A 27,765-nucleotide genomic window follows, 5' to 3' on the forward strand; every position below is an offset into this window, starting at 1 on the left:
TACTCTTATCTACTGCTGGTTGCGTTGTTCAGGGCTAGAAACACAGTGGTGATGTGGTACATACCTCAGGATTATTGGACATTTAGGGTGCAACTGTCCTAATTCTGTTTGAGTCGTTGTGTCTAAACCTGTTTGGGCTGAAAAGTGTATGTTTATTCCTAGGCATGTTTCTTTTAAGTCTCTTGCATGGACTCAGTTTATGATGAAACGACCATTCGAATTTGTCTCTTTAAAGATTTGGTTGTATTTTCCTTAGAATGCAATTATGAAAAAAATGCATATATGAAGTAGGATTTAAAAATTGCCACATCAACAACGTATTTTTATTCTCTAGGCTTACTGCTGGCAGACCTCATCGAGAAGTATTTCGTGTCTCCCACCCTTTTCCGCGTCATCCGACTTGCCAGAATAGGCCGCGTGCTGCGTCTGATCCGGGGAGCCAAGGGCATCCGCACGCTGCTGTTTGCGCTGATGATGTCTCTGCCGGCTCTCTTCAACATCGGCCTCCTCCTCTTCCTCATCATGTTCATTTTCTCGATATTTGGCATGTCCAACTTTGGCTATGTTAAAAAAGAGGGGGGCATTAATGACATGTTCAATTTTGAGACCTTCGGGAACAGTATCATATGTCTGTTCATGATCACGACCTCTGCTGGTTGGGACGGGCTTCTTGTGCCTATGCTAAACTCACCTCCAGACTGTGATCCGCTGAAGGAACATCCCGGAACTGAGACCCTTGGTGATTGTGGAAATCCTGCGGTTGGAATAGCATTTTTCTGCAGCTACATCGTCATGTCCTTCCTTGTGGTGGTCAACATGTACATTGCTGTAATCCTGGAGAACTTCAATGTGGCCACAGAGGAGAGCAGTGACCCCTTAAGTGAGGATGACTTTGATATGTTCTACAGCACCTGGGAAAAGTTTGATCCAGATGCTTCACAGTTCATCTCGTACACTGCTCTGTCAGATTTCTGTGATGCGCTAAAAGATCCGCTGAGGATCCCCAAGCCAAATGCAAACAAGTTGATCTCCATGAATCTCCCAATGGTAGCAGGAGAGAAGATCCACTGTGTCGACATTCTGATCGCTCTCACCATCGAAGTGCTGGGTGAGTCCGGTGAAACAGACATGCTGAAGCTGAGCATAGAGGAGAAGTTCATGGCGAACAACCCCTCAAAGGTGTCCTACGTGCCCATCACCACCACTCTGCGCCGCAAGCAAGAGGATATGGCTGCAAAAGTCATCCAAAGAGCCTACCGCCAACATCTGCTCAAACGTCAACTCAAACAGCTGAAGAAAAGGCATGTGCAGACTTGTGGGACAGTCGAGGAAATCACAGAAGAAATCAACCAGCTCTACATGGATCGAGCATGGCCAAGGCCGTCTGTTTCCTTCGCTCTCCCAGCAAAGAAGGCCAAAACAGAAAAGGTTCATCAAAGAAGGTATCCCTTCAGTCGAGGTAAACATTAGGGGATATTTGCATCTGCTCTCCACTCCATCCCTGACCTTACAGCCTACATGGACCGTTGCGGAGCTGGAGACTGTGTTTTAGTTTCATAATGCACCAACATTACAACTTTTCATTCACACTTATTCTAATATAAAATTTTAGCACTTGCAGGTAATGTAAAAGGAAATTCAATCTCAGAAATCCATCAAGAAGTATTAATTGTTAGGCTGTAAGCAGAGCCGGAGTGGCTAATCGGGAGATTCGGGAGGATTCCTGATGGGCCGGCTCATGTCAATCTAGTTTGGGCCGATTGGGAGGGAAAAATAATTTTGGGCCGGATTTGGGCATAAAACTCCCGGGCTGAAAAAGTGGCCCACTCCGGCCCTGGCTGTAAGATTACTATTATGGTCTCATTGGACATTGGTTGTAGATCAGTGGTACTCACTTAATCTCAAATGGAAAGCCTGGACTTTGTGTTGGTTGTATTAACTGGTGGGACAGTGTCACCATATCTTCAAGTGAAAGTTAAAGTAATCTGTGAAGATGCAGTTCTTAGGATCTGCCTGAGCCTGAGACATTAAGATTACAGGATTAGATTATAATCTTAAAGAACAAAAAAAAGGGAAATTATAATAATGACTTATTTCATTTGTAATCACATGGTACTGATACAGTATTGGCAGTTTGTTATAGAGATGCTTTATCATGTGATATCATAACATTTACTTGATGTTAAATAATTAGTAATTTGATGATAAATCATCCAAAGAATTTCTTGTCCACTGAAATTTTGCTATCCTTTTTTGTTTTAGTTTGAAACTTTGAGTTTAAAGCTTGAAAACATTTTATGCATGTAGGAAGTTGTATTAATAAACAAAAGAACAGTTACATAATTAAACAAAATTAAAGCAGTCTAAACTAATTAAAACAGCAACAAACAACAAATCATGTTGATAATCATTTTAAATAAGTAAATGTCCAAATTATGAAAATGTATGAGGGGAATATGCATGTATTAATGATAGATAGATAGATAGATAGATAGATAGATAGATAGATAGATAGATAGATAGATAGATAGATAGAGCGATACTTTGAATTTTTCAAAGACTCAAATATACTACTAACTCTTAAAAAAAACCTGGGAGAAAGAAAGAAATCCCTTGGTTCACACAAACAAACACTACACATATTGTAAATATTGTAATTGTAATATTTTTTATTACTATGAACTTCTGTTCGAGACCTGAAGTCATGGAATATGTTTTTCCTGTTTACATTTACTTATGATTGACAATGATTGTCAGTATATATTTTTTTTATCCCAGCTTTACATGATCTTGAAAAAAAAAAAACACCTTTTTTATTAAAACCTTTTGAGTAAATGTGACGCTTCCAATGAGCCAACACCAAAGCTTGTTCTTCTGCTGTTACTGCACTTGACAGAACGAGACATGTTAATATGGCAAAAAAGCCCAAACAGAACCACAGTGTGACAGTGGTTCCTCCTCTGCAAAAATACTGCCGCCTCTTCCAAATGGACGGCCCAGTTCAGAGCTCAGTGTTTGTACAAATTGCCCCATGTGTTAAGAGGTTTAGCTTTTCACATCTAGATTAATTTGATTCTATTTGGGAGGATGAATTTAGCTCTACGTTTGTGTGAATTGTTCAGATGTTCAAGCTGTGTGAATACTAAACCTATAACGATAAAACATAAATGTAATCTAACCTAGATGTTATTTGTATGGGACTTCATAACGCAGAATGTAAATACTAACAGATACTGTTGAGATATTTGTATTCAAGGTCTTAAAATTGAGTGTGTATGAGTAAACTGTAAACTGCAAACTTTTAACTTTTTTCATTAGAAGAGTGTGTCTGCACTCCAACTAAACTCTAGCAGCTATGTATTAAATAGCTGCTATTTAAGAGCACGGTAGAATGGCTGTTGTAGGTAGCCCTACGTCCTAGCTGACATATATGCCAAAGCAGTTCTGTATCACTGTATAACTTTCTTTCTGTATACAACTGATGCCTTTTGATGATAAAGCAATAAACGTAGCTACACTTTCTTTAAATCTGCTGTGTTTTCAGCTTAGTTACGTTCACTCAAATGTGCAACTCAAGGTCCACTTCTGTTCTGAAGCTGCCAGACCAAAAGCATGCAGCTTCTGCTAGTGAGAAGACAAGTATCTCCACTGAGTCGTCGTGTTATTTTTAGCAAATGCTAAGCTGTGTTGCCATTTAGCAAAGGTTAGTGAAAAATGATTAAGTGATGAGACCTGTGTCTTATTTTCTGCAGAGACATTACACTTTTTGGACTTAAAACTGGCTTTTTTTTTTTTTTTTTTTTTTGTAATTTCACATCTCAGAACAGGCTGAAGGATTCAGCTCCAAACCCCAGGAGCGGAAGCCAACCTGTCCTTGACTTCTCTCAAATCTGACAATAATGTGACATCTATGGCAATTTAGTAGCAGGAAATGCATTACTTCCAGTTACTTCAGCAATTTAAAACTGGCAGCAGATTGGCCACCTCGATGCATGGGCCTCCCATTTCCTTCCCATTAAGTTGAACTGTTTCATTATGCATTATGATAGTACGACAGAATGACTAGACGTTTTTTCTACTAGCGCCAGACTTGAATTCAGGGGCACCATAAGATCATTTCCTCCATAGGTGAGTTTTTTAAAGGTTCTGAATATCTGGAAGTGTTACTCGAATCACTGCCCCTAAGGTCACTTGAAATACTGCCCCTGAGGTCGCTCGAATCGCTATCTGTGAGGTCACTCGAATCACCCATGGTCATGTCTCACCTAGGAGTCAGAAGAGTGATGACAAAATGCCCAACCAGTTTACATTAACGACTGGATCTGGAGTCAAGATCCAGACTTGAATACCTCCGATCATTAGGAGACCTGCATGGGGCTTTCCACGATGCCACCACTCCTCACTTTCCATGTGTACAGCTGAGTGTCAGAGGGTCATCTGGGGTCTGTAACCTTAACACAGGGATCCCGTGTTTCAGCGCCTCCCTGTTCGTGTACAGAGTGGGAACAGACAGACATGAACGTGTCCCTCTCAGCCTCATTACCAAGGCTTTAACCAGGCATGGCATGTTTTTACAAGTCAGACCATGATGTACACACCTGGTTCTTGATAAACATTATTACTATGAAGCATACACTATATTTAATAAAGCACAGTCAATCACTTAATGTTCTGTACAGGGTGAGCTAAAGGCTTACATAATCAGAAACTACTTATAAACAACATGATTTAGACCTAGATTGACATACATACATGCATACATACACACACACACACACACACACACACACATGCATGCAGGAGGTGGTGAGAGGAACAATGTGCACAAGCCCAGGGAGCCGCAGTAGCCCGAGTGAGAACATGAGAGGGTGCAAATGTTGTGACAAAGATGGTAGGGGTGGAGGGGGCGGGGCCTCGGGGGTGAGGGAGGGGCACAGGAGACATTCCAGCTTTTGACTGGCAGCACGAACCACTTTGAAATTGGAGTTGGGCTGAAGCACGAAGAGCAAGGTGTCATTTTAGAACTGGCAGAGGAGAAGATTGCCGCATGATGACTGCTGAGCTGATCTGTGACCTGTTTCCCACTGCCTGCATTTAAACTGCTTGCCGTTAGGAAGTGTGACAAAACTGATCACAAGTCAGCAGAAATGTACCACAAGTGGTAATAATTTGAAGATCTGCCCTGGTGAGGCACTATATAGTCTAGGCTGGGTCAGAGATCCTGTGGTTTGTGGAGGTTAAAGGTCATTGGAGAGTTCTAAGAGGAGATTCCACACATACTGTGGATTTCTCCTGGGCGCAGGTGCCTTACAGAGGCATGAAAGGAATAATGGTGGATCTACAGAACGTGTAGAAGGCAACAGTGCGACGGGTTTACAGAAATAGAGTGAAGAAGCTGTACGCCACAGTGACTCCACAAAGACTTCATATTAATCTGTATATGCGCAGCTGTTAACAGTGTTAATTGATAGTTGTGCTTCTGGTGTCTGTCTATTGTTTATTTACTCTGTACAGTAGCATGAAAAACTGCAGTACGATCTATATTGAGCTCTTATACTGAGATTCAAACAAACCTAAAAACGTTTGCCTGTGTAAATGAAATAAAAAAATCAAGCCCCTGTAACAACTCCACCTTTATTTTGGCACCAGTATGAAAATATTATGGATGAGTGGCATCAGAGCTACGGAAGTGAGGGATTCAGATGTTAAAAGGAGAGATACATGATAGCATTTCAAAATAGCCTTGGAGGATGTGTCCAAGAAGGGTACCATACATTACCACACATCTTCAGGGGGAGACAGGAAGAAAAGGGAGGCGTCTGCTGAATGAAGTAGTATGTTATTTGTGTAAAGAGTGTTCAACACGGGCATCTCCGCTTCCTTTCCGCAGAATTCACAGGGCAGGCCATATCTAAGGAACGACAGGACAGCTACACACACGTGTATCTTCCTTTTTGCTGATTCCCGGGTGCTTCTCTTCATTTTTTCACTCTCTCTTGGTTTATATTGGTTTAGAGCAGTAATGAAGTTGTTATCTGGAGCGTTAGAAATTCTGCCAGTGCTACTTCCATTGCCAGTGAAGGATCAGGTCTTCTTGTGGTCTTCTATGAAGGGTTCCCCTCCAGAGCCATGGATGGAGGGCCCGTGGCAGTCGACAGTGATGACAAGTAAGAAAAACAGAAAAGGACAGCAAAGCAGGAAGGAGGCAGGCAGAAGACAGGAAGGTTGAGTGTAAGGGGAACGGAAGAGAACAAGGAAGACGCTCAGAATACCACCTTCCAAATGGCGCCAACGGTGATATCAAATAGCGGAAGCTGATTAGGAAGTGATCTCTTAGTAGAGGGATTGCAATTTTAATCCCTGCGGCTCACCTCACAAATCCTGCTCTAACAAAACACTCCGGAAGAGCCCCTGTGGCATTCAGGGACCCTTGGGTTGAATTGACGAGTGATGGTGCATAACGTAGGACGTGGTTACGTTAAGAACAGAGAGCAGCAACACAGTAACTGCAAGCAAAAAATTATTTTACCTTAAGTAGAAGTGACTTAGTCATGACCATATATTGATATTCACAAAAAAATGGGGCAGGAATTTCATCATCAATCTAACTCTAATCTACATTTTGACTGGGGCCTCCACGTCCTCCTGGCATATGGAGATGTGTGGAGGACTTTTCCTTAAAGACACTATCTTGGTTGGTGTTTTTGTTGAAGGTGGTACAGAGCGCTCTGGATAAAGGCGATTGGCCAGAATAACTCACACCACGCCAGCCAAAAACACCTGTCAGTACAACAGTGCCGCTAGACGACTCCTGTAGGTGCCGAACGTTCAGGTTTGTAATGGTGTCTTTATGTACAACACTCACTTGTCAGGACTATGGAATGCTCTTTGATCTGTGCCCACTGTGGAATCACTGCACTGTACTCATTCACATTTGTATTCAGGGTTTACAATTCTAACTGTTGTTACAACATCGAACTGTCATGAAGTTTTTACCGATCACGTCCTGATCTCGATTTAACCCAGATTTCCAACCTTGTTCATGAACTTCTTACCTACAGATCTAAATGCAGATATCACTTCAGTCACTGATCCTTTAAAACACTGAATCTGAAGTCTCCTGTGCCTCATGTAACACAGCAATGAATTCTCTTTCACAAAATAATGTTCCTCTTGCTATCTAAATCCAACATTGAGGTCTGTATTCCCCCAGTGGGGGACAAAGTACAGAAACTAACGTACTTGAGTTAAAGTACAAATACCCAAGGTAAATCATTACTCCAGTACAAGTAGAAGTCCTCCCTTTAGTCTTTGAGTAAAAGTACAAACGTTGTAAGGATTGGCCACAGTGCCATACCTTCCGCGGCCACCGGAGAGAGCCAACGGGCTAATCAAACCAAACAAGCTACACCTGCTTGACAGGCCTTTATAAGCAGCTCCATCTAAGATGCCTGCCCTGTTGCTGAATTATTTGGTCAGTGTTCTGGCATACAAGAAAGCTGCTATCTTTTGGTAGAGGTTTCTGGACTTGCTCTCGAGCCATTCTCTCTCTCTCTCTCTCTCTCTCTCTCTCTCTCTCTCTCTCTCTCTCTCTCTCTCTCTCTCTCTCTCTCTCCCTCTCCCCAGTTCTCTCCTCAGTTCTCTCCTCTGCCGGTTTCCTTTTGGCTTATTTTTGTTGGGGAGTTAATTTCAGTTTTTTTTTGTCTCGCCAATGAGAGAGCCAATTCTTTCCCTGGCGTCCGTTGTTCTCGCCCAAATCGTTTGGACTATGGCTGTGTTCGAAATAGTCTACTACATACTACTGGCGTACTGATCGAGCCCCAAATCAGTATGCCGTATGCAGTATGTGACCAAAATGAAAATTTCCAGTACGCGAAACATACCCGGATGACCTACTACTTCCGCAAAATATTCCAGTACGCGAACAGAGCTATCTTCGTGGTGTACTGCATCCCATCATGCAACGCTACGATCACGTGACCCCGTAGTGTGCTTTGCTTTTGTCGCATACTGGAAACTGTACTGCATACTACTACGAGGACCAGTATGCAGTATTTAGTATGTAGTAATCTATTTCGAACACACCTATAACTTTCTTTTGTTTTTCTCCTCTACCCCCTCCTGGCAGTTTATTTGACCCCATTCCTGTTCTCTCTCCCAGTTGTAGTTATACCCAGCGTTTGGGTCCTATCTACCCTAAAACCCCTTGGTGCCTCACACTGTTCTCTGGTTAGCCACCACATTAGTACTAAAAGTAAAGGTTCTGATATTTATCACCTTGACAGGTTTTACATGCAAAATGGAATTTGTTTTCTAATGTAAAGTGCTATGGTTGAGTGTTTTATTATTTCACAATATTAGAGAGTTGGGAGCTCTAAATACTATACTATAGCAAAAGAAATAACTAGCCAGTTAACATTGCTAGCTACATGCCAAGTGCGTTGCAAGGGCAGTTTTCCTTTGTGTACTGGCATTAGCCTACTTTGCTAGCAAGCTATCTATCTAACCATGTATACAATGATAATGGCGGATCTATTTTAATATACACAAAGAAACGGTTTGCTGCCAGATATTGTTAGATTTCTCATTAAGGTAAATGACCAGTTGGCCTATGAAAAACTTCTCTACGTTTCCTAGATGGGGAATTTTACTTACTTAAAATAATTTCACTCCGATAAGGCCATGGGTTTCGTGGTGATTTACAGTTTCTTTCCATATTTATGTATGGACATGTTCTCCGGTAACGTTACGCTGCCGCGTTTCCGTTGAACCGAACCCTGGTTGGTGCGCGTGCTTCGCGCTTTTTTTGTATCGACGTTACTTTTTAAAATAAATGAACGCGCGCGCCTGAAGGAATGAAAGTAGTAGTAGTACTTGCACAGTGTAGTGGAGTAAAACGTAAAATATTTGACTTTGAAATGTAGTGGAGTTAAAGTAAAATGTTGCAAAAATGGAAATGCATGAGTAAAGAAACACAGCATTTGCTTAAGTACAGTGACGAATTACATTTACTTCGTTACTGCCCACCACTGGTATCACCTGTATAATGTACTACACCATTCATTCGTTCGTTCATTCATTCAGATGTTTCATTTAATTTGTCACTATTCAGTAGCTCTATAAACCATCAAATCATCCAAACTTATTCACCAAGAACAAACCACGAATAATTCACAATTAACCCTTTACAACAACCCAACATTCATTTAGTTATTTCTTCATAAAAATTGATAGCCTACATTCCTCAAGACTTTGTTCTGGAACTCGGACTTGCTGTACGCTGTAGCAATGCAGTGCATTTGGCGCCCTCATGTGGCTACATTTGTCAACACAGTCAGGAGGAAACGAATAAATAGTCCAGATCTAGAGTCCCACTGAGCAACCCAAAATTGACAACTGAACAACAAATAACTCCTGTAAGGCATCCTGAAAAGGAACCCATACTCCTCTGGGCAACACAGCAAAACATATTTTGATATAATGTCTTAGGATTAGAGGAAACAAATTATTAAAGTGCTGTGTGCTGTTGGATAGATGCAGAAGAAGACAGGAAGTGTGGCTGATGGTATGATATATATCCCTCTGCATCACCAACATTCAGTACCGAGTGTAGCTAATAATCACTCATTCATACAGTAGATATTCGTCTCACCGTGCACCATGACATTTCTCACAAAGATTATTTACATTTACAGAACCTTCACTCTCTGTTTATACAGCTGTGTCTACAGATATATATATATATATAATTTAGCAAATATATATATATAAGTCTTTTAGTGTATGAACTAAAATTGTTGGTATTTGGGCCTTGTATCATGAATCACACTGGAGTTTCACCTCAATCTCTACAGCAGACACAGCTTTCTGGAAGCGTGTAAACTTGCACAAACAGATTAAAATTGCATTAAAAGTCCTGGTAAACAATGTACTCTTGCCATGACCCCACAATGCAACAGCACAAGCATAAATAATACAGCAGGAATTCAAAACAGGTCCTAGATCAGTGCTTCTGTTCCGCCCACATCCACAACTCCACGGGAGTACATTTATCCCAAAACAAGCCACTGGTACTGAGCACAGATGTGGTCCCAAGGAACAAAAACACATAAACAGATGGGATTGTGTTGTTCCCGGTGAGGGATTACTTCCATAGTGTCGTGCTGACATTTTCCCTGCCTCTCCATACTGAATATTACATATGAACTGCCATCACACCCCTGTCAGAAACTCACCCTGTACCTTCACAGCTTCATATGCACGCGATCTGATTCACAGTCATCACTATTGATGAAGTAACCTTTCTGGTGGTGGTGACACCATCTGAAGGTGTAAGGTGAGGGGAGTGTGTGTCCACATGATGTTAACGTACTAACGGAAACCCAGACTCCAGATGTTATTGGGTAGATGGTTACAGCTGAAGGTTTCTGTGGACATGACCCAAGAAGGTTTCTTATGTGAAAGGCCATGCCCTCTCAGAAGGCGTTTAACATATACGCTGCTGACCCGACTTCTTTCGCGAACATCCACACTTCATCTCCAGCAGGTCCCTCTCCGCTGCTCCTCTGAGGACTGGACAACAACTTGAAAATTTGCGTGTGCTAAATTAATGTCGCTTTCAAACACAGACATCCCCTCTGTAGGGAGCCTAAACTTGCCTGAGTGCTACACCAAGCCATGCCCATAAGTACCACTGTGAAGCGCCTATGAGTGTCTGGAGAGATTTGAGTCTGAAAAATAGGATAAAGTGAATTGTACACGATGTCTTCCACATCCACGACAAGATGAAGAAACTCTTCAACAGCTGCAGCTTGTGTCGTGTACGTTTTCTAGCTGACAAACATTCGGTCCGTTTTCCCGGTGACAGCATCAGTCCTCCTCATCCTCCTCCTCACGTCATGGAAACAGCTATGTGTAAAAATGCCCCAGAACACGCTAGCGTTTGCCAATTAAATACAATAAATAAATGAATACAGAAGTACATGAAGTATTCTTATGGAGGGGATCGCATTTCCTAGATGCGCGTAGATGCATTTAAACATGAGTGATGGACATATAAATATCAGCCCGTGAGGGTGAGCGGCACAAAGCCCCAGGTGTGTTGAACTGATACTGCGAGACTACAGCTGATTTGGTAACATGGCTAAAGGTAAGTCTCCCGCTTCAAGCTGTTGCTGCCCTGGAACAGAAGTGCTTTTACTAAAGAGACATTTGTGAATGTTTTTGGTTATTTCCTCCATCCAGGTTCACCTTAGTTCCATCACCTGCTGGACAACCTTACAACCTCTTACAAAATTTACATTTGCTGCAATTAAATGTAACCTAGTTTTTGCACACGGACTGAGTTTAGATGCAGGAAAAAACACTGCATGCCATAGTCCACCACTGTAGTCCTGATCAGCTCAAATAATGACATTAATTCTGGTGACTTTATCCTTGTTATCTGAGTAAACAGGAGTGGACTAAATTACTACAGGAGAGTCTCCACGGCTGCTCCATGTGTTAACGGTGCCGTTCTTCTCTTCAAAGCACTGGTGCTGCTGTGTGTCGTGGTGGCGAGCTTCTTTGTTAACCACGCCGCGACCTCCGAGACCCAGAGGCTCTTCAACAACGCGGTGATCCGTGTTCAGCACCTCCACCAGCTGGCTGCCAAGATGATCACCGACTTCGTAAAATCATTTTGCTTTGTTCGAGCGTTTCTTTAAAGTGACACTCTCCACTTCACTAGGACCTACGTTGCACTTGGGCTCTCCGTGCACCTTAATGGGCAGACCAGGGCGAATGAGCTGCTGGCTCCAGGGTGGAGGACCTCCCATCCACAAATATCCAGCCAATAGTAGTCCTGCGGTCAGATACCAACTACCAATCAGGACGTAGCGGTCATAAATCAAGTGCAGCAACATGCTGTGCAACTATAATCTGTAACTATACAGAGAGCTGTAATGCACTCATAAGATAGGTGTACCTATTAAAGTGGACAGTGAGTCTATGTGCCAGGTAGGTCGTTGCAATGAAGGGTGTGTAACAGTAAAGTTATGAGTTTAAAAGAGGGATCAACAACACCGGGCTTGCTCAGTTTTACTTGTGCCTGTAAAAGAGAGCTGTGAGGAAGCTGAGCATCTCACCCGGCTTGTTTTGAAGGAGGAGGACCTGCTACCAGAAGAACGCAGGCAGCTGAGCAGAATCTTCCCTCTGTCGTTCTGCAACTCGGACTCCATCGAAGCTCCCACCGGCAAGGACGAGACCCAGAGGAGCTCCGTGAGTCTGCAAAAAAACACGCCAGCGCTGACCTTTAACCCTTTAAAGCACCGCACCGTACTTACGCATATGCCGAACACACCACATATAGTACGTTAGATAACATTTCTGACGTTTGGCTTGTAAGGTGTTAGCAGGAGACAGCACCCCACAACTGAGATGGTGTTGCTCTAACCACTGCAAGTCCTGCCCTGATCATGGCTGTTAGATACCCGTACTAGATGAAACGAATGTACTAGATACGTCTATTAAACACTTGTAACAAATGCCTGTGCTAGATGGCTTTTCAATCAAGCGCCTCCATGGCTTAAAATGCACACATGCACTTTTGTGACCCTTGACCTCATGAGCACGATGCCCTGTGTAAGGTGCTGAGCCTGCTGCACATTTCATACCAACTGATCGAGTCGTGGGAGTACCCCAGCACTGTCCTCGGAAACCCCAACCAGATCACCGACAAGCTGGCCGACCTGAAACTGGGGCTCAGCGTTCTCATCAAGGTGAGAGGGGGAGTGACCGGTCGGGAAGAGGAATTCACACCAAGTGCAGAGAGAGAGAGTTTATAAGACTTTCACTTGTGTCATATTGGTATGGACCAATCAGGAAGATGATGTATTTATATCAGATTAGCCCTCTACGAGCAGCACTGTGTTTTAAATATTTAACAATGTTGAACAGGATATCACCCACATAAATGTAACTGTCAGTTAAAATCAGTGATTTATTACCAGGCTGTGGGAATGCCCTTTTATTTTATGCTAAGCTCATTCTTTGGATTTATATGAAAACAAACATTTTTTGCCCCTGTGTGATAATTACGCACCATTTCACACGGTTGCTTCAGACAGAGCAGTAATACTACTACATTCAATACACTTCATTAGGGCTGTCGCTGACAGCCTAAAGTCTAACATGAAAACGCGTGAGCATGGCTGTTGTGTAAACGTCACAGTGCTGTCGGGATGGTCAACCCAACATGGACGACAACGACTCGCTGCCCCTTCACTTGGAAGACTTCTACCAGTCCCTGAGTGACGGCAACCTCAGGAAGAGCTTCCGTCTGCTGGCCTGCTTCAAGAAGGACATGCACAAAGTGGAGACCTACCTGAGGGTGGCCAACTGCAGGAGATCCCTAGACTCCAACTGCACTCTGTAAGGGACCAGATGAAGCACAATTAGTCACAGCCTGTGTGCGCTGCTGCTGTAGGACAAAGATTTTCCCTCTACAGATTCTTACTTTTACCTTTAGATAAAACCTGTTCTCAGACCAGCTGCAAAAGCCCAGTTGACCACCACTGTGGTCAGGCATGGCTAAACGTGCTTGTCCCTTTCTGGAAGGTTCACTATAATGTTTTGGTGTTTATACGTAACGATGATGACATGTCCATTCATAAGAATAGCGAACCAATGAATGTAACTTCTTTATCTCTGCAACCATATGGTTGTAAACAGGAGACAAGCTATTTCACAGTGGTGCTATGCAAATATGGCTTTATATCAAATAATATCCAGCACAAAAATAACCAGATGATATCTATTTAGTGGGTGACTACTGAATTGCATTATCTGGGTAATATAAAGTGGCCTTCATGGAAAAATATACTATCATATTATTGTTTGGTTTAAAAGAAATTCTGAGATAAATGAATGTGTAACATATTCAAATTTTATTTTCTTATCATAAGCTCTATTCTTAACTTATTAATCACCTCCGCCTATTCTTATGTATAAACCTATGTAAAATTGTTTTAGATGTTTTCCAATAAAGCTGTTGTCTGCAGTATTATATTGTGTGATTTATTCCACAAACGGCTCCTACATGCGGTCTGATTATGAGAGAACAAACAGTTTAAGACTCGCTGCAATTCTCGTGATATTCAAAGGCGTTACACACTTTACTGTATATCAAGATAACGTATAAGAAAAGAAAGAAAACGTTCTTAAAACTTTTCTTTAAACTTTTAAACAAGACATACACATCCGCTTGCGAACACTCACGCGCGACTCCGGATCAGTCCGTTACGTTACGTACGTAAAACACGTGCGCTGTGTTACGCAACAGCGCGGGAAACGCCACTGTGCTCGCGGAAGCTCGCGAGCGGATGGGTCCGCATTCAGAACACCGTCCGTGTGGCAGTGAACGTAAATCAAATGTGGACAGATGTGACGGCTTAACTTTGTGATTCAATGGACATGGAGGTTGACGTTATCGAGTTCAAAGTGCCCGTTGAAAACAACAAAACCCTCTTTATTTGGGACATACAGCCGTCGTTTTCGGAGGCGTATATTTATGTAAGTAGCTGAGACTGAGGGACGTGCACAATATAATGTGATTTACGTTCATGGTTCCGGATGCCTTGTTCTCCAGTTAACACGCTAAACGCGAGAGCAAGAACTATAATGTGTGAATGTGATGTTTCTCTTGCCCCTCTCTCTCTCTCTCTCTCTCTCTCTCTCTCTCTCTCGTGCCTCGTAGGAGTGCGTGTCGCGCGCGTTCGGAGCGTTCGGAGCACTCTACCTCGTGAAGGTGTGTCCCCACGCGCCGCTCGCCGCTCCCGGCTTCTACGCCTTGGTGAAATTCTATTCCTCCGCGCATGCGCGCAGAGCGCAGCGTGCCACGGACAAACAGTGTCTCTTCCAGAACACGCCCCTCAAAGTACGCCGCGGCTTTCAGAAATACATAATACAGACCACGTTAATATAGTCATAAATGTTATTTTTCTAGGTTTGCATATTACCAGTTATACACCTTTTAGAATTAGTGTAAAACGTGTAACCTTTTTTATTCTTGTCAGTCTTAAAATGTGTTTTAAATGTATAAGCAATGGTGTTGTGGCATTTTCGTAATCCCCACTAGATGTCAGCCAAACTTTTTCCCTTGTGAGAGGTCGCCCTTAGGAATAAGTAATTTAGCAGAGGTTTATCATAATAGTAATAGTGCTATTATTAAGGAGACATTTATTTCAGTGTTTAGTAACAGTGTTCTATATTTCTAGATATTTCGAGTGAACACCCTCTTTGCTCTGTCCAGGTGTGTCTGAGCACAAGACAAAACCCGGCTTTTACGTTTGGAGCTAAAGCCCTGAGTCATGCTAAGTGCCTGGACCTGGCTAACCACTACCTGGGCTACAACGGCTGGTCCATTCGCACCGTCACTGTGAGTATCTGAACTTAAGTTACAGCAAAACCAATCTGAGTGGTGCTGCCAGTCATGGTGGGCCGTTAGCTATACTCGGATATGTACAATCAGAAGCCTTCCATGCCACACATTTGTTAGCTTCCCACAAGGCAGACAAGTCGTGTTCTTAATCTTCGAGAGCCTTTCACAGTGAACGACACTCTTCTTCTCCACCCATCCCTCCACCCTCAGCTGAAGGCCCTCTCGGACTGCACGGGCGTCAGCTGTAGCCCGGACGCCCACGCTCAGGGAGAGCTGCTGAAGTTCGGCTGCGTGGTGGAGCTCACGATTCCCCAGCATGGGGTGACGTGTCGTGGCGTAGGTGTTGCTGAGGAAGTCATTGATCCAGAAAAAGGTTTGGGGACCTATGAGGCCAGGTGACTGTCTGAAGGTGGCCTCCCTGTTTGAGAGGTCATTGATGGTGTGGTCATTTTTCAGGCCCAGAAGTAAAGCTGTGGAAGAGGGGCAAACTGATGAGGTGGGCCCGAGACAAGGCGGCCGCTGGGGCCTTTGAGAAAGTGGTAATAATACTACTGGGTGGGTATCGTGCTTACGCAGAGTAAAAATGTTATTTAATTTTACACATAAACATGCTGGGGACGTGCTGGGTTTACAATGTTTAAATGGCATTAACACCATGACTAGCATGTGGCACATTGTTCATTCTAAAGAGGGTTTTTCCAAAGAACCACACTCTTGTACAGAAGATAGAGAGCCCCCTAGTGGACATCCCCCATACTGCAGAAAGAAAAAACAAGTTACATGTCATTAAGAGGGACTTTATGTAACACCTTTCCTGCATCTTCATGACTTTCCATTGTTTAGCAGTAATAAAGACTGTTACACCTTGGGCTTCCCAGGCAATGGAAAAGTAGCAGTTGAATGCAGGTTTGATCCGGATGAAATTATTCCGGATGATAATATCGAGGGAATTATCCAGGTGAGTACAATTACTAACTGTTCTGGTTAGCTGTGAAATAAAAAAAAAATCATGCTTGTGTTTGCCTTTAGGCTTGTCACATCATTTAACATTAGATTTACAATGCCTTGAGAAAGTAGCTTCAGGCTTCAAACAAAGATATACAATTTTAATTTATTTGTGAAGAATCAACAACACGTGGAACACAATCTTGAAGTGGAATGAAATTTATTGGATATTTTAAACTTTTTTAACAAATAAAAACTGGAAAGTGGGGGGGTGCTAAATTATTCGGCCCCTTTACTTACTCAGTGCAGCAAACTCACTCTAGAAGTTCAGTGAAGATCTCTGAATCATCCAGTGTTGTCCTAAATGACTGATGATAAATAGAATCCATCTGCGTGTAATAAAGTCTCCGTATAAATGCACCTGCTCTGTGATAGTCTCAGGGTTCTGTTTAAAGTGCAGAGAGCATCATGAAGACCAAAGAACACACCAGGCAGGTTCGAGATACTGTTGTGGAGAAGTTTAAAGCCGGATTTGGATGCAAAAATTTGGATCCCAAGTTTTAAACATCTCAAGGAGCACTGCAAGCGATCATATTGAAATTCGAAGGAGTACCGGATCACTGCAAATCTTCCAAGATCCGACCGTCCCTCTAAACTTTCATCTCAAACAAGGAGAAGACTGATCAGAGATGCAGCCAAGAGGCCCATGATCACTCTGGATGAACTACAGAGATCTACAGATGAGGTGGGAGAGTCTGTCCATAGGACCACAATCAGTCGTATACTGCACAAATCTGGTCTTTATGGAAGAGTGGCAAGAAGAAAGCCATTTCTCAAAGATATCCATAAAAAGTCTCGTTTAAAGACACCAAAAGTGGAATAAGGTGCTCTGGTCAGATGTAACAAAAATCGAACTTTTTGGCTACATTGCAAAGCGATATGATATGGCGTAAAAGCAACAGCTCATCACCCTGAACACACCATCCCCACTGTCAAACGTGGTGGTGGCAGCATCGTGGTTTGGGCCTGTTTCTTCAGCAGGGACAGGGAAGATGGTTCAAATTGATGGGAATATGGATGGAGCCAAATGAAATGAAATGTGCCATATTTTGCCAATTGTGATTTTTACACCCCAATCGAAATTTGTCCTCCACTTTTAACCCATCTGTGCAGTCAGAACACGCACACACTAGTGATTACTAGGGGGCTGTGGATCACACGTGCCCAGAGCGGTGGGCAACCCTAGCCTGGCGCCCGGGGAGCAGTTGGGGTTAGGTGCCTTGCTCAAGGGCACCTCAGTCATGGCCTCAGGTCTGGGAATCGAACCCACGACCCTCCGGTCACAAGACCAGTTCCCTAACCGCCAGGCCATGACTGCCCACAGGACCATTCTGGACCAATACAGGACCATTCTGGAAGAAAATCTGTTGGAGTCTGTAAAAGACCTGAGACTGGAGCGGAGATTTATCTTCCAACAAGACAATGATCCAAAACGTAAAGCAAAGTCTACAATGGAATGGTTCACAAATAAACATATCCAGGTGTTAGAATGGCCAAGTCAAAGTCCAGACATCAAGAATCTGTGGAAAGAGCTGAAAACTGCTGTTCACAAACATTCTCCGTCCAACCTCACTGAGCTCCAGCTGTTTTGCAAGGAAGAATGGGCAAGAATTTCAGTCTCTCTGTGTGCAACACCGATGGAGACGTACCCCAAGCGACTTGCAGCTGTAATCACAGCAAAAAGTGGCGCTACAAAGTATTAATTAATTATTATAAATTTTGCATGCCCCACTTTTCAGTTTTTTATTTGTCAAAAAAGTTTAAATGCCCAATAAATTTCATTTCACTTCACGATTGTGTCCCTCGTGTTGTTGATTCTTCACAAAAAAATTTAAATTGTATATCTTTGTTTGAACCCTGAAATGTGGCAAAAGGTTGAAAAGTTGAAGGGGGCTGAATACTTTCGCAAGGCACTGTAGCATGTTCGTCATTCATCAGTTTGATGTTTTAGCCCTGACTGAAGAGAGCAGTTGTTTTCTGCTGTGTTTCTGGTTATTAACGACCAGGTTTGCTGTCTCCTGGGTTAATGGGTCCACACTGCCCCCTCACACTCTGTCCTACAGGTGAATGACATCTCTTGGAATGATTTGGGACCTGATCACTTGGAGGATGAAGAGTTGTCCTGGGACTTCACAATAGACATGTCACAATAAACATGTCCCACTAACCTTCAGGTACTATCATCACAGTAGGTCATAAGATGGAAGCTCTACTCGCAAACCTCGAGCGTCGGGAGAGAAGATACTTACCTATGAACGCAAGCAGTGTGTTTGTGTATTTATTTATATAGTTTTTGTTAGGTGAGTAATTTAAAAAGTAGAAAAAATTATCACAATAACCTGTTAAGATCTCAAGCAATTGCTACACCACAAATGTAAATATGTTTTATATTTATGTCCTGAAGATTGTTTTATATCCAAATAAACGTTCTGGCAAAAAAAGTGGTCCACAATTCATCATTCGTCAATTCACCAAAATTATGGATTACCTGTGAATCATGAAAAACTGCAGCTGCATGATCTATGAGTCTGTACTCAGAAATACCCATCGGGTATTAAACCTGCACAAACGTGTGTGTGTGTGTGTGTGTGTGTGGGTTGCTTATTAATCTCCAGATTTAACCGCAGGCACAGCTTTCGCTTCCCTATCACCAGACCCGTCTTTTCCAGCAACAGTTTCTGCTCTCTCTCTCTCTCTCTCTCTCTCTCTCTCTCTCTCTCTCTCTCTCTCTCTCTCTCTCTCTCTCTTAATCATCAGTCCTGCTCAGAATTTAATTTCATTTGAAATGTATAATGTAGTCTGGGCCTAACACCTGACTTCAAAGAAATAGTTGTATTCATGAAATATGAAATATATCATGTTCCCCATGCTGTACTGAGAGGTCGCAGGAGTTGAACCAGAGTAAATGCCCAGTCGTCTACACAGTGTTCTCTTTTTTAAATCAACAAATGTGTCTCTTTGTGTGGGCAGGAACAGACACGTCTGTGCTTAGCTGCTCTGTTGTGTTTGTAATTGCAGACACTGTTGTGTCGGTAAGGCATACGTCCAAGTGTTGAGTGCAGACCGCTGCAGGATCTTCTCGTGCTTTTGAAGAATTTCAGAGTGACCCAGTTTTACCTTAGTTTGCACTGACAGGTATTCTATTTTATAGCAGCATTAGCCATTATCCCTGAGGGCTAAACAGAAAGTAGGTGACTCAAAGACTACTCATGCAAGTGTTTTTACCTTGAGAAACGGTAGTGTTGTTATGTAAGGTGTGGATGTGTGTGTCACCTGTGAATACAGATGTCTCATAGAAAGCAATTCATTGTTCTGATTGACCTCACCTGTAAGGTTTGTGTTGGGGGGGGTTCATTGCATTTTCTATATATAACACAAAAAAGACCGGCACAGACATGACAAAGTGATCAGTTTGTTAAGATAAATACGTTAGAATAAATAAATATGGATAAATACGTTAAATTAACAGCAGTAGGCTCTCACTACTCACCACAATGTTGTATATTGACAAGATAATGTAAAAGATTCTTGACAGACAGACTAGGCCAGTTTAGGAAGCCCATGCGTGAGCAGGGATGATGACATAGTCCCAGTATGCCCTAGGTAGGGGTCCCAGACCTTTCTAGAAGGTGTCCACATTCATCAAACGTATTCATCAGGAATGCACGCCATTCTAAAACTTTGCCACGATATCTTCATCCAGAAGTGCAAAATGTTCCTCTCTGCAACGGGCAGCAGATTGAAAAGTCTCAACCATCTGGAACAACAGGAAGGAGACACGTAGGGTCAAGTTCTGTTGCAACGCTGAAGATTTTCCGTAGTCCAGTCACAATATCAGACCAATAGCTTTGCAGCTTTATCCATGACCAGTAGCAGTGGATACAGTCACCCAGCTCAAAATGACTTTTACAGTACACACTGTGGGATCCATCTGACTCTTGTTGCATAGTTGCATAGAGTCATATGCAACATGTTGCATAGTTTAAACTGAGCATATTTAGTTCTGTTATAAATAGATATATCCATGGCATGAGTCCACACCCACTGTCAGTCTTGATCGTCAACCAAAATGCCCAGATCTGTTTACCAGGCATGCTTAGTAGCTTGTGAAGATGAGGGCAGGTTGAAATTTAGAGATAAAAAAAAAACACACAGATGTATTTCTTAGACACTTGTGAGGACAGGGCCCTTCTCGCGTGCAAGACTGGAATGATTGTTAAAACTTGGCTTCAGGGTGAGCATATGTCCTTACATGTTTAAAGAGTATGGCAAATTACATAAATTCGGTAAGTAATTTTTCAAATTAAATTTGAATTTGATTTCAAACCGAAAGAAATTTTCAAGAGAATGAGTGTTTGTGTCTCCTCTTTCTCTGAGGCACCTGGATTAAAATGTTCCATGTTTTGACATGTTGTCAAAAGCACAGGACTAAAGCAGACGATTCTCTGATTGATGTGGGACTGTGGTGCTGTATTTCGGCAGCTGTGTGTTACAGTACCCCTGTAGTGCTCATTACCCTACTACGAACTGCTCATTACACCATCACGAGAGACATTTTCAGTTCATGGTGTCTGAAATCAAGACTATTGTCCATGGTGATATATGCTTTTAGATTAACTTCCACTGTTGCTAAGAGTTAACATCTCTTATCACATCACTGCATATGTCCGCAGCGCACGCTGCGTTACAGCATAAATACACCAAAAAAAGAAAAAGAAAGAAAACCAAATTGCATAATTAGGCTTATTCATCCATGTTATAATATAATAATAGTAATATATTATAATAATTATTCTAATCCTAATTATCATGCTGCATAATTAAATGATTACAGAAAACCATTAAAAATAGCTCAGAAAATCTCACAGCCCTAAAGGTTTGACTTACACAGCATTAAATGAAACCAGTGAAAACCAGTGAAAACTTTCTAAAGGAACACAGACTGGGTAGAGACCCACTGGACAGAGACCCACTGGACCCACTGGATAGAGATTCACTGTAGAGACTCACTGGACAGAGACTCACTGGGCAGAGAACCACTGAGACTCACTGGGTAGAGACCCACTGGGCAGAGACCCACTGGACAGAGACCCACTCCAACAATGGTGGACAGCATCATTAGGACAAGGGAAACAGGTAAACCATTAACCACAAATAAATGTGTATGAGCTAAATGTAAGGGTTCATTGCACACTATTCTATGTTATTATGTTATAGTTATTATTATAGGATTTGCACACTATATGACTTTAGTTATTATTATATGTGATGTATGATTATAGCTTATTGCATACTGATTGCAGTTATACTTATGTTAGTTAATCTTATATGATCATAGTATATTGCACACTATGATTATAGTTATTAGATTTTATTAAATGTCAGTTATTTACTATTATTATATAGTTATATAGCACACTATGTTTATAGTTATTATTCTTATATGTTACATGTTAATTATTATTATTATATGATTATAGTATATTGCAGAAATAACATGCTTTGTGATGGAGATAGTCTACCCTGTCATTCTCTTTAGAGAATTATCTTTAGAGGTTTCTGAACCTCGTTCGGATGCAGCAAATGTGAAGGTACTTTTCCTTTTATCTGAAAAATAATTTTAGCCTTAAAATCGATTCCAAGACTAAAACAGATTCCCAAGACTACTGAACAGGTAATAAAGATGCATGTATAAGGTAAGATAAGGACATACCAATAGGATTGCTCATAATGAATGACGCATCAAAACGGACTAACTAAATTTAAGGACCGTTGTCTGCGTCAGATTTGTTATTCTCCCGGGAATCAAAAACATGATCACCCACCGCTTCACCTGGCTGAGCGCCGGTCTCCTCCTGTCGCGGGTGTGCTCTATGCCCACAAATTGCCGGCTTAAACGGAGACTCGTGGAGACCTGTCACAACCTTCTGATGAGCATGGTAAGATAAAGCTCTAATTCAGGCATTTCCTGATTGGAAAAGAAAGATTCCCAAAACATCTCCTCATTTGTTATGACAGGGGGACAGATTTCCTTTGCGGTGTATCGATGACCGAGTTTTGGTTCCATTTCCCAAGACCGCTTTCGAGTACAACACCAGCCACCAGGTGAAATATATATAGCATATATCTAGAGTAAGCGTTTGTAAGATTTATGCTTGCTTGGCATTTGCAGTTTCGTCCTTTTTTTTAGATCAACTCCCAATTTGATCAATCATCAGTATCATCAGTATCTGTATCATCGCAGTTTCCAGACATGTAATGCGTTCAGTGGAGATAATGACTAATAATTTGTTCCCTGAGGTAACTGTATGCGCTCTGAATCTATACGGGTGCGCCAAATTGATGTGATGTGCAAAAACCGCGTATGAACCGCTTAATTGTACTAACCAGCATACAGACTCTTGATTTCGTCTGTGGTTACATCAGAAATGACAGGATTATATTCAGTAAAATCTATTATGCTGGAATGTAACAGAGACTCGTGGACGTATCGTACGATTGCCTGCCATGCGGTTTTGTACTGCAAGACAAAGACATTGGTGAACATAATTCCAAACTTTTACGCGTCCAAGCAATGTCCCGCTTTCACCTTTCTGACAATATCTATCTATCTATCTATCTATCTATCTATCTATCTATCTATCTATAGACAGACAGACAGATAGATTGATAGTTTGATCAATGATACCACTTCTTTATTGTAAATATTTACAATATTTATTCTTCTTCGTGCTCGTTATGAAGTTGAGGTTCATTATTTTGTTTCAACAAAACAGGCCGGCGCCATCAAGCAATCTGTTTATGTAACACTCAAGTTCATTTACTCCGTGTTTGACAACGATGAAGTTCCGGAACAATGGGACGGGCAACAGTTCGAAGACTTTCAGAACATTATGTTTCGTCAGATTGAGGAAAGCGAATGTGTAAGGACGAAATCAAACTGTCGTCCCAATATTAAAGATTATCCGTTTAGGCTGCCATTTCAAATCATTCAACAAAACAGTTGTTTTCGTTCACAATTTCAGTTCAGGATCAACAAAAAAATTGAGTCACTGGAGGACTTTTATAACCGAGAGTCTGTGCTCCGAGAGTACTTTGGGAAGCTCACCACCGTATTAAAAGAGAAGGTAGGACTTCTTGAGCTGTCGGGCACGTTTGCGTTTGATCGAATCGGACGTTATGGATAGTGACATTACATCGTACTGTTAAATCGTACTGTTTCTCATCAAAGTTTCGGTTCTTTTTTCCTTCAGGATTTCCAATACTGCGCGTGGGAGTTCGTGCGAAATGAGATACAACACGTGTTACTGTTTATACTGAAGACAGACCTTGACGGCCTGTTCTTCGGCCGAGGCTGAAGATTGGCGGCAGTGCTGCTTATACGCTGCAATATTTGAAATGTATAATCTGATCCAAATAATTGCTATTTGCTTGTATATTTGCTAATTTTGCGCATGATAAGGAAATTACATCTACTAATTTGAAAACTAAATTCAGAATCTTTATTTATTCCGTGTCCTGCGTGTACACAATCGTCATTGTAAACACCTTTTGTTGCTTGGTCGGTTCACCGAGCAGGTCAAGCAAGCTTAAAGTGAGCAATTACAGCAAAGAAAACAAGCGTTTGGGTTTGATTGTTTTGTAGACGCTCCTTTGAAGGCTATTTCGACAACCCAAGATGTTGTTTTTAAGGCCTGTAATCTAGGTTTCTATTTAGATGCAGCTTCCAAGGTTCAGCACTGGATAGCTCACCGACGAACAGAGAACCAGCCGTGTATCTGGCTGCAGTCGCAAAGAACAAGGAGACCATGCTTAATACCCATTAACATGAAGAAAAACGAACCTTTGCTATAGATCAATGACATGGAAATGATGTGGAAATGCACAAACACTTTTAGAAAATAAGTTCCACAAAATCAACGTAAATCAAGCACACGAATTTAATGTATTGAATATATAGCAAATGTACAAATGTATAAACAAGCGAATAAATAAATTATAAATATATAAATACATAAATAGTTTATGAAAGAACCTATAACAAAATTGGTCTCCCGGTGGCGACGCACATCTCGATCAGAACAGTTTGTCTGAACTCTCCACCACAATGAACTGCAGAATACGCAGAATTTCGTGTCGAACAATCTCCCACGCGCAGTCATTGAATTCCTGCGAAAGATCAGAGGAAAAAACAAGACATTTGATTTGGTACATCACAAAGTTTGCTAAATAAATTAAACATCACGTTAATCGGTGCCTTCATTTGAGAGCACGCATACCTTGTCTTTCAATAATTTTGTCAGTTTCTCAAAATAGTCTGTTAGGGCAGCATCTCTCGCAGAAAAGTCGTTTTCACCTTTTTGCATTTTCCTTAAAATCTGCAACAAGTTGGTAAGTTTAATACAATGCACACTCGTCCAGTGCACATTCGTCCAGTGGACATCCTGCTGTAATATATTTTGAAAATCACTTAAATTATCTTACACATTTGCTCTCTTCAATCTGCCGGTACACGACGTTCTGAAAGTTTTCAGTCGTTTGTTCATTCCAGGACTGTGGGAATCCGTCGTTCTCGAACAGGGTGTCTATTTTCGTTAAAGCTTTATAAACAACTTTTGTAAAACCCACGCCCTGTTGACATCCAAAAAGACATGTTAAATAAGTTTAACATACTCTAACATTTATTAGAAACTAGATCCACAGATATTCCAGCTTTTAATTTTAATTGTGCAGTTGGGTTATATTTTTCTCATTATTCTAACATTACTAGGGACACAACTAAATATCTTATTTAAAAATGTACCATATTAATTTCTTTTAAGAACTAACCTGTTCTGAGTCGTCGTACAGCAATGCCGACTCTGGCAAACTTATTTCAACTTTGTCGTCCAGACACTGAGCAGGAAACGGGCCACTCTATTAGGAGACAAGATAATGTCAAACAACAACATTAAAACAGCGAAGAAGGTAAACAGAGGCACTGGCAGTAAACTTCATCAGCATGGCAGGCGCACATACCACTTTCAAAAGTAGGTTGTGCGTCCTTGTTATAAGCGTCCAATGAAGCCGGCAATCTGTGGGCATCGACGAAACCTGCGCAAGGCAGATCAAGGCGCTGATCCAGGCCAAACCCTGAAACGTCATGCTTAAATAGAGCTGTAGACGCTGCTGTATACGGGGAAACAAGAACGTGCGGTGCGTCCTTTAGATTTGTGCGGTAAATACAAGAAGCTGTGATCAGAAGTGCACTGTGAAGTTGTGATGAAGTATTAGGAATATTGTCAATATATATGCTCATTCTAGTGCCCATCGTGCAATTTTTGTGGATGTTTGAAAAGCGAAAATGGGCTTTCCGCAATCACTTTTCAGTTCTAGTGCATTAATGTAGTAGATTCTAAGGAAAGTGGCACAGCGCACGTGTCTTTACCAGTTTCTTACATAACTGATGAGCAGACGATTAAGAGATAAATGGAAAAATCGAAAATCTTTGCGTCATTAACTTTCGTTAAGAACTCTGTGTTTCACGTAACTCGCATCGACATCATGTAATTCACCTCGAAACGTTACACAAATAAAACAAACGTCTCTATGTTCAACAAGGGGGATTTTAACGGGGTTACAAGTAAATGTGTTTAATGGGTTAAAATTAAATGATCTCAGTATGGTTGTAATGGCGTTGCCAAAACTCCATGTGCTTTATATGGTAGCCTATAACCATATAAAAATGTAGGCTACATGCTATAACCTACACATCAAAACATGGCACATATATAAATGAAATTTTAATGACACTGCAATATAATTTTGGCAGGTGTGGTAATGGCATTGCCAAAATTATATTTCCCCTAAGTTCCCGTATTGAACCGAAACCGAAATAGATCTTCTCTTAAGCCGCTGACCGAAACCACAGAACCTGTCAGCCGTAGAAACTTCTTCCTTGGTAAGCTTCTGGTATCCTATTTACTTGATTATCATAGACAATCATAATGATTTAATTCGCGCAGTAGCCTATTTAGCCTAAATAGCTCGTGTCATAAATTGCAGTAGCCTACGCCTAAAGTCGCAACATAAAATATCAGAGTTATTGTCACATTAAAACATAGATATTTCGATCTTTGTTTATCTTGTTTAACGGAATCTTTAGATATAGCCTGATCGCCACTGGTGAGTCACGTGAGCGTAAGGGCACCAGCTAGAAGCCTCAATACAACTTCTGTTTCAGACAGTGCACATCTGTGTTTCAGACACTGCACATCTGTATTAGAAGAAACCACAACGATGGGTTTACAGGATGAGTGCATTTTGAAAAAGGCAGATCGGATTGACAGACAGAATTGTAGACAGTTAGTTATTGTGGATCACATTAATGGCACCACTCACCAAATAGGTGTCACATCATGAAATTGCTAGAAAACTCCATTGGAGATGAGTGAAGAATATGGTCCATATTCTTCACTATAATAAGTCCAGCAATAACCAGTCTACAATCCACTGTGGTGACTAAACCCCTCAGTTTGTCAGTGTTACTTTTTTAATGCATACAAAATAAAGATGCAGACTCAAGTATTAGCTGAAGAGAACAGGTGGCCCCATTCACTCCTGTATGTTTCTTTACTGTAGGTTAGAGATGAGGCCCGTCTGCAGAGTCACTGCCCTTCCTCTCACAGGGGTGATTAGGTTACCGATCCTCCCTTTTTAACATTCCAGTCTTTGAAAACTTCCATTCATCCAACTACCATTACATCCAAAACATTCATAATTCAACATCATGCAAATTGAATTTTGACACAATTGTGTCCCTGTGGCAGGTTTTCCTTTTTTTAAAAGGATGATGTCATTTGACGGTTATGTTTCTGTTTCACTGTGCACTTGCACAGTGGCCTTGAAGCTTTGAGTTCCCACTCTGTACCCACAGACCCATGGAGGCCTGCACATCTCACTCCTGGACGTTTTCCATTTGGGTTTCATATTATCAGTGTTCCTTCTCAGTGTTTCAGTTTCTTATTCTTATTCTTAGACAGCTTAAGGCTGTCTACAAATATTAGTTTTTATCACTTCACTACTCGGGAACGAGGTCAGACTTAAGTAGGAGGAGAGGAGTGGAGAGAGGGAGGGATAGATAGAGAGATAGAGGTGTGGATGAAGTTGCAAAGGAAGACATGGGAGTTTTATCTCCTCCTGACCTTGGAGACTGTGCACATTGCACCATGGCACAGAGAAACACAGCCACACAGATGTTCAGAAGAATTATAGATGCACTTAATCCTAAGGTGTAAATTGCTCCAACATGATATAAAATAGAACCGGAAAGAGTCACAAACGAAACACGCACATGGACATGA

General features: G+C 41.7%; 5 protein-coding genes and 1 long non-coding RNA gene across 9 annotated transcripts in view; 4 read left to right on the forward strand and 2 right to left on the reverse strand.

The window, feature by feature from the left end:
* Positions 1 to 2,835, forward strand: part of scn4ab (sodium channel, voltage-gated, type IV, alpha, b) — a 40,661-nt gene extending 37,826 nt beyond the window's left edge. For both annotated transcript variants that reach the window (XM_077010247.1, XM_077010246.1), the window contains exon 26: positions 335 to 2,835. In XM_077010247.1, coding sequence (XP_076866362.1) covers positions 335 to 1,470 — 1,136 coding nt within the window. In that variant the 3' untranslated portion in view covers positions 1,471 to 2,835. The remainder of the gene's footprint in view (positions 1 to 334) is intronic.
* On the reverse strand, positions 401 to 15,291 carry LOC143517570 (uncharacterized). The gene is made up of 5 exons (XR_013131987.1): positions 14,777 to 15,291; positions 13,364 to 13,408; positions 12,126 to 12,264; positions 692 to 11,842; positions 401 to 560 (listed from the first exon to the last, which is right to left on the reverse strand). It is a non-coding gene; the product is annotated as an uncharacterized LOC143517570 (long non-coding RNA).
* gh1 (growth hormone 1) lies at positions 11,526 to 13,961 on the forward strand. The gene is made up of 4 exons (XM_077010250.1): positions 11,526 to 11,669; positions 12,142 to 12,258; positions 12,627 to 12,758; positions 13,211 to 13,961. Exons 1-4 carry the CDS (start codon positions 11,655 to 11,657, stop codon positions 13,412 to 13,414), a joined length of 468 nt encoding a protein of 155 aa, XP_076866365.1. The 5' UTR covers positions 11,526 to 11,654; the 3' UTR covers positions 13,415 to 13,961.
* Positions 14,297 to 18,864, forward strand: rdm1 (RAD52 motif containing 1). Of its 2 annotated transcripts, none has more exons than XR_013131986.1 (7): positions 14,297 to 14,550; positions 14,735 to 14,914; positions 15,290 to 15,415; positions 15,629 to 15,791; positions 15,875 to 15,973; positions 16,262 to 16,376; positions 18,487 to 18,864. XR_013131986.1 is itself a non-coding variant. In XM_077010248.1 (7 exons), exons 1-7 carry the CDS (start codon positions 14,446 to 14,448, stop codon positions 18,574 to 18,576), a joined length of 843 nt encoding a protein of 280 aa, XP_076866363.1. In that variant the 5' UTR covers positions 14,297 to 14,445; the 3' UTR covers positions 18,577 to 18,863. The 2 variants fall into 2 exon arrangements, 1 of the variants encoding a protein (XP_076866363.1); XM_077010248.1 differs by having other exon boundaries at positions 16,297 to 16,376; positions 18,487 to 18,863.
* Positions 18,865 to 22,235: 3,371 nt separating this feature from the next.
* On the forward strand, positions 22,236 to 24,327 carry LOC143516301 (interferon alpha-4-like). Of its 2 annotated transcripts, XM_077007861.1 has the most exons (5): positions 22,236 to 22,362; positions 22,442 to 22,528; positions 23,200 to 23,346; positions 23,449 to 23,550; positions 23,677 to 24,327. In XM_077007861.1, the coding sequence occupies exons 1-5, from the start codon at positions 22,237 to 22,239 to the stop codon at positions 23,779 to 23,781; spliced, it is 567 nt and encodes a 188-aa protein (XP_076863976.1). In that variant the 5' UTR covers position 22,236; the 3' UTR covers positions 23,782 to 24,327. The 2 variants fall into 2 exon arrangements, with proteins under 2 accessions (XP_076863976.1, XP_076863975.1); XM_077007860.1 differs by having other exon boundaries at positions 23,200 to 23,550.
* A 150-nt stretch (positions 24,328 to 24,477) lies between these two features.
* On the reverse strand, positions 24,478 to 25,567 carry LOC143516300 (interferon alpha-1/13-like). Its single transcript, XM_077007859.1, has 5 exons — positions 25,442 to 25,567; positions 25,253 to 25,339; positions 24,908 to 25,054; positions 24,703 to 24,801; positions 24,478 to 24,592 (listed from the first exon to the last, which is right to left on the reverse strand). Exons 1-5 carry the CDS (start codon positions 25,565 to 25,567, stop codon positions 24,500 to 24,502), a joined length of 552 nt encoding a protein of 183 aa, XP_076863974.1. The 3' UTR covers positions 24,478 to 24,499.
* Between the last annotated feature and the right edge of the window lie 2,198 nt (positions 25,568 to 27,765).

This window comes from Brachyhypopomus gauderio, chromosome 6 (assembly GCF_052324685.1).
Source record: "Brachyhypopomus gauderio isolate BG-103 chromosome 6, BGAUD_0.2, whole genome shotgun sequence".
In the NCBI taxonomy this organism is placed as follows: Eukaryota; Metazoa; Chordata; class Actinopteri; order Gymnotiformes; family Hypopomidae; genus Brachyhypopomus; species Brachyhypopomus gauderio.

Coding starts and splice junctions, on each gene's coding strand:
- gh1 (XM_077010250.1), top strand. Junction 12,259..12,626: donor ACGAGACCCAGAGGAGCTCC/GTGAGTCTGCAA, acceptor GCCCTGTGTAAG/GTGCTGAGCCTGCTGCACAT. Junction 12,759..13,210: donor GGCTCAGCGTTCTCATCAAG/GTGAGAGGGGGA, acceptor TAAACGTCACAG/TGCTGTCGGGATGGTCAACC.
- rdm1 (XM_077010248.1), top strand. CDS start 14,446: ATGGACATGGAGGTTGACGTTATCGAGTTCAAAGTGCCCGTTGAAAAC. Junction 14,915..15,289: donor TCCAGAACACGCCCCTCAAA/GTACGCCGCGGC, acceptor TGCTCTGTCCAG/GTGTGTCTGAGCACAAGACA. Junction 15,416..15,628: donor GGTCCATTCGCACCGTCACT/GTGAGTATCTGA, acceptor CTCCACCCTCAG/CTGAAGGCCCTCTCGGACTG.
- LOC143516301 (XM_077007860.1), top strand. CDS start 22,237: ATGATCACCCACCGCTTCACCTGGCTGAGCGCCGGTCTCCTCCTGTCG. Junction 22,363..22,441: donor ACAACCTTCTGATGAGCATG/GTAAGATAAAGC, acceptor TTGTTATGACAG/GGGGACAGATTTCCTTTGCG. Junction 22,529..23,199: donor AGTACAACACCAGCCACCAG/GTGAAATATATA, acceptor TCAACAAAACAG/GCCGGCGCCATCAAGCAATC.
- LOC143516300 (XM_077007859.1), bottom strand. CDS start 25,567: ATGACGTTTCAGGGTTTGGCCTGGATCAGCGCCTTGATCTGCCTTGCG. Junction 24,802..24,907: donor AGATTGAAGAGAGCAAATGT/GTAAGATAATTT, acceptor AACTTGTTGCAG/ATTTTAAGGAAAATGCAAAA. Junction 24,593..24,702: donor CAAAATTATTGAAAGACAAG/GTATGCGTGCTC, acceptor GATCTTTCGCAG/GAATTCAATGACTGCGCGTG.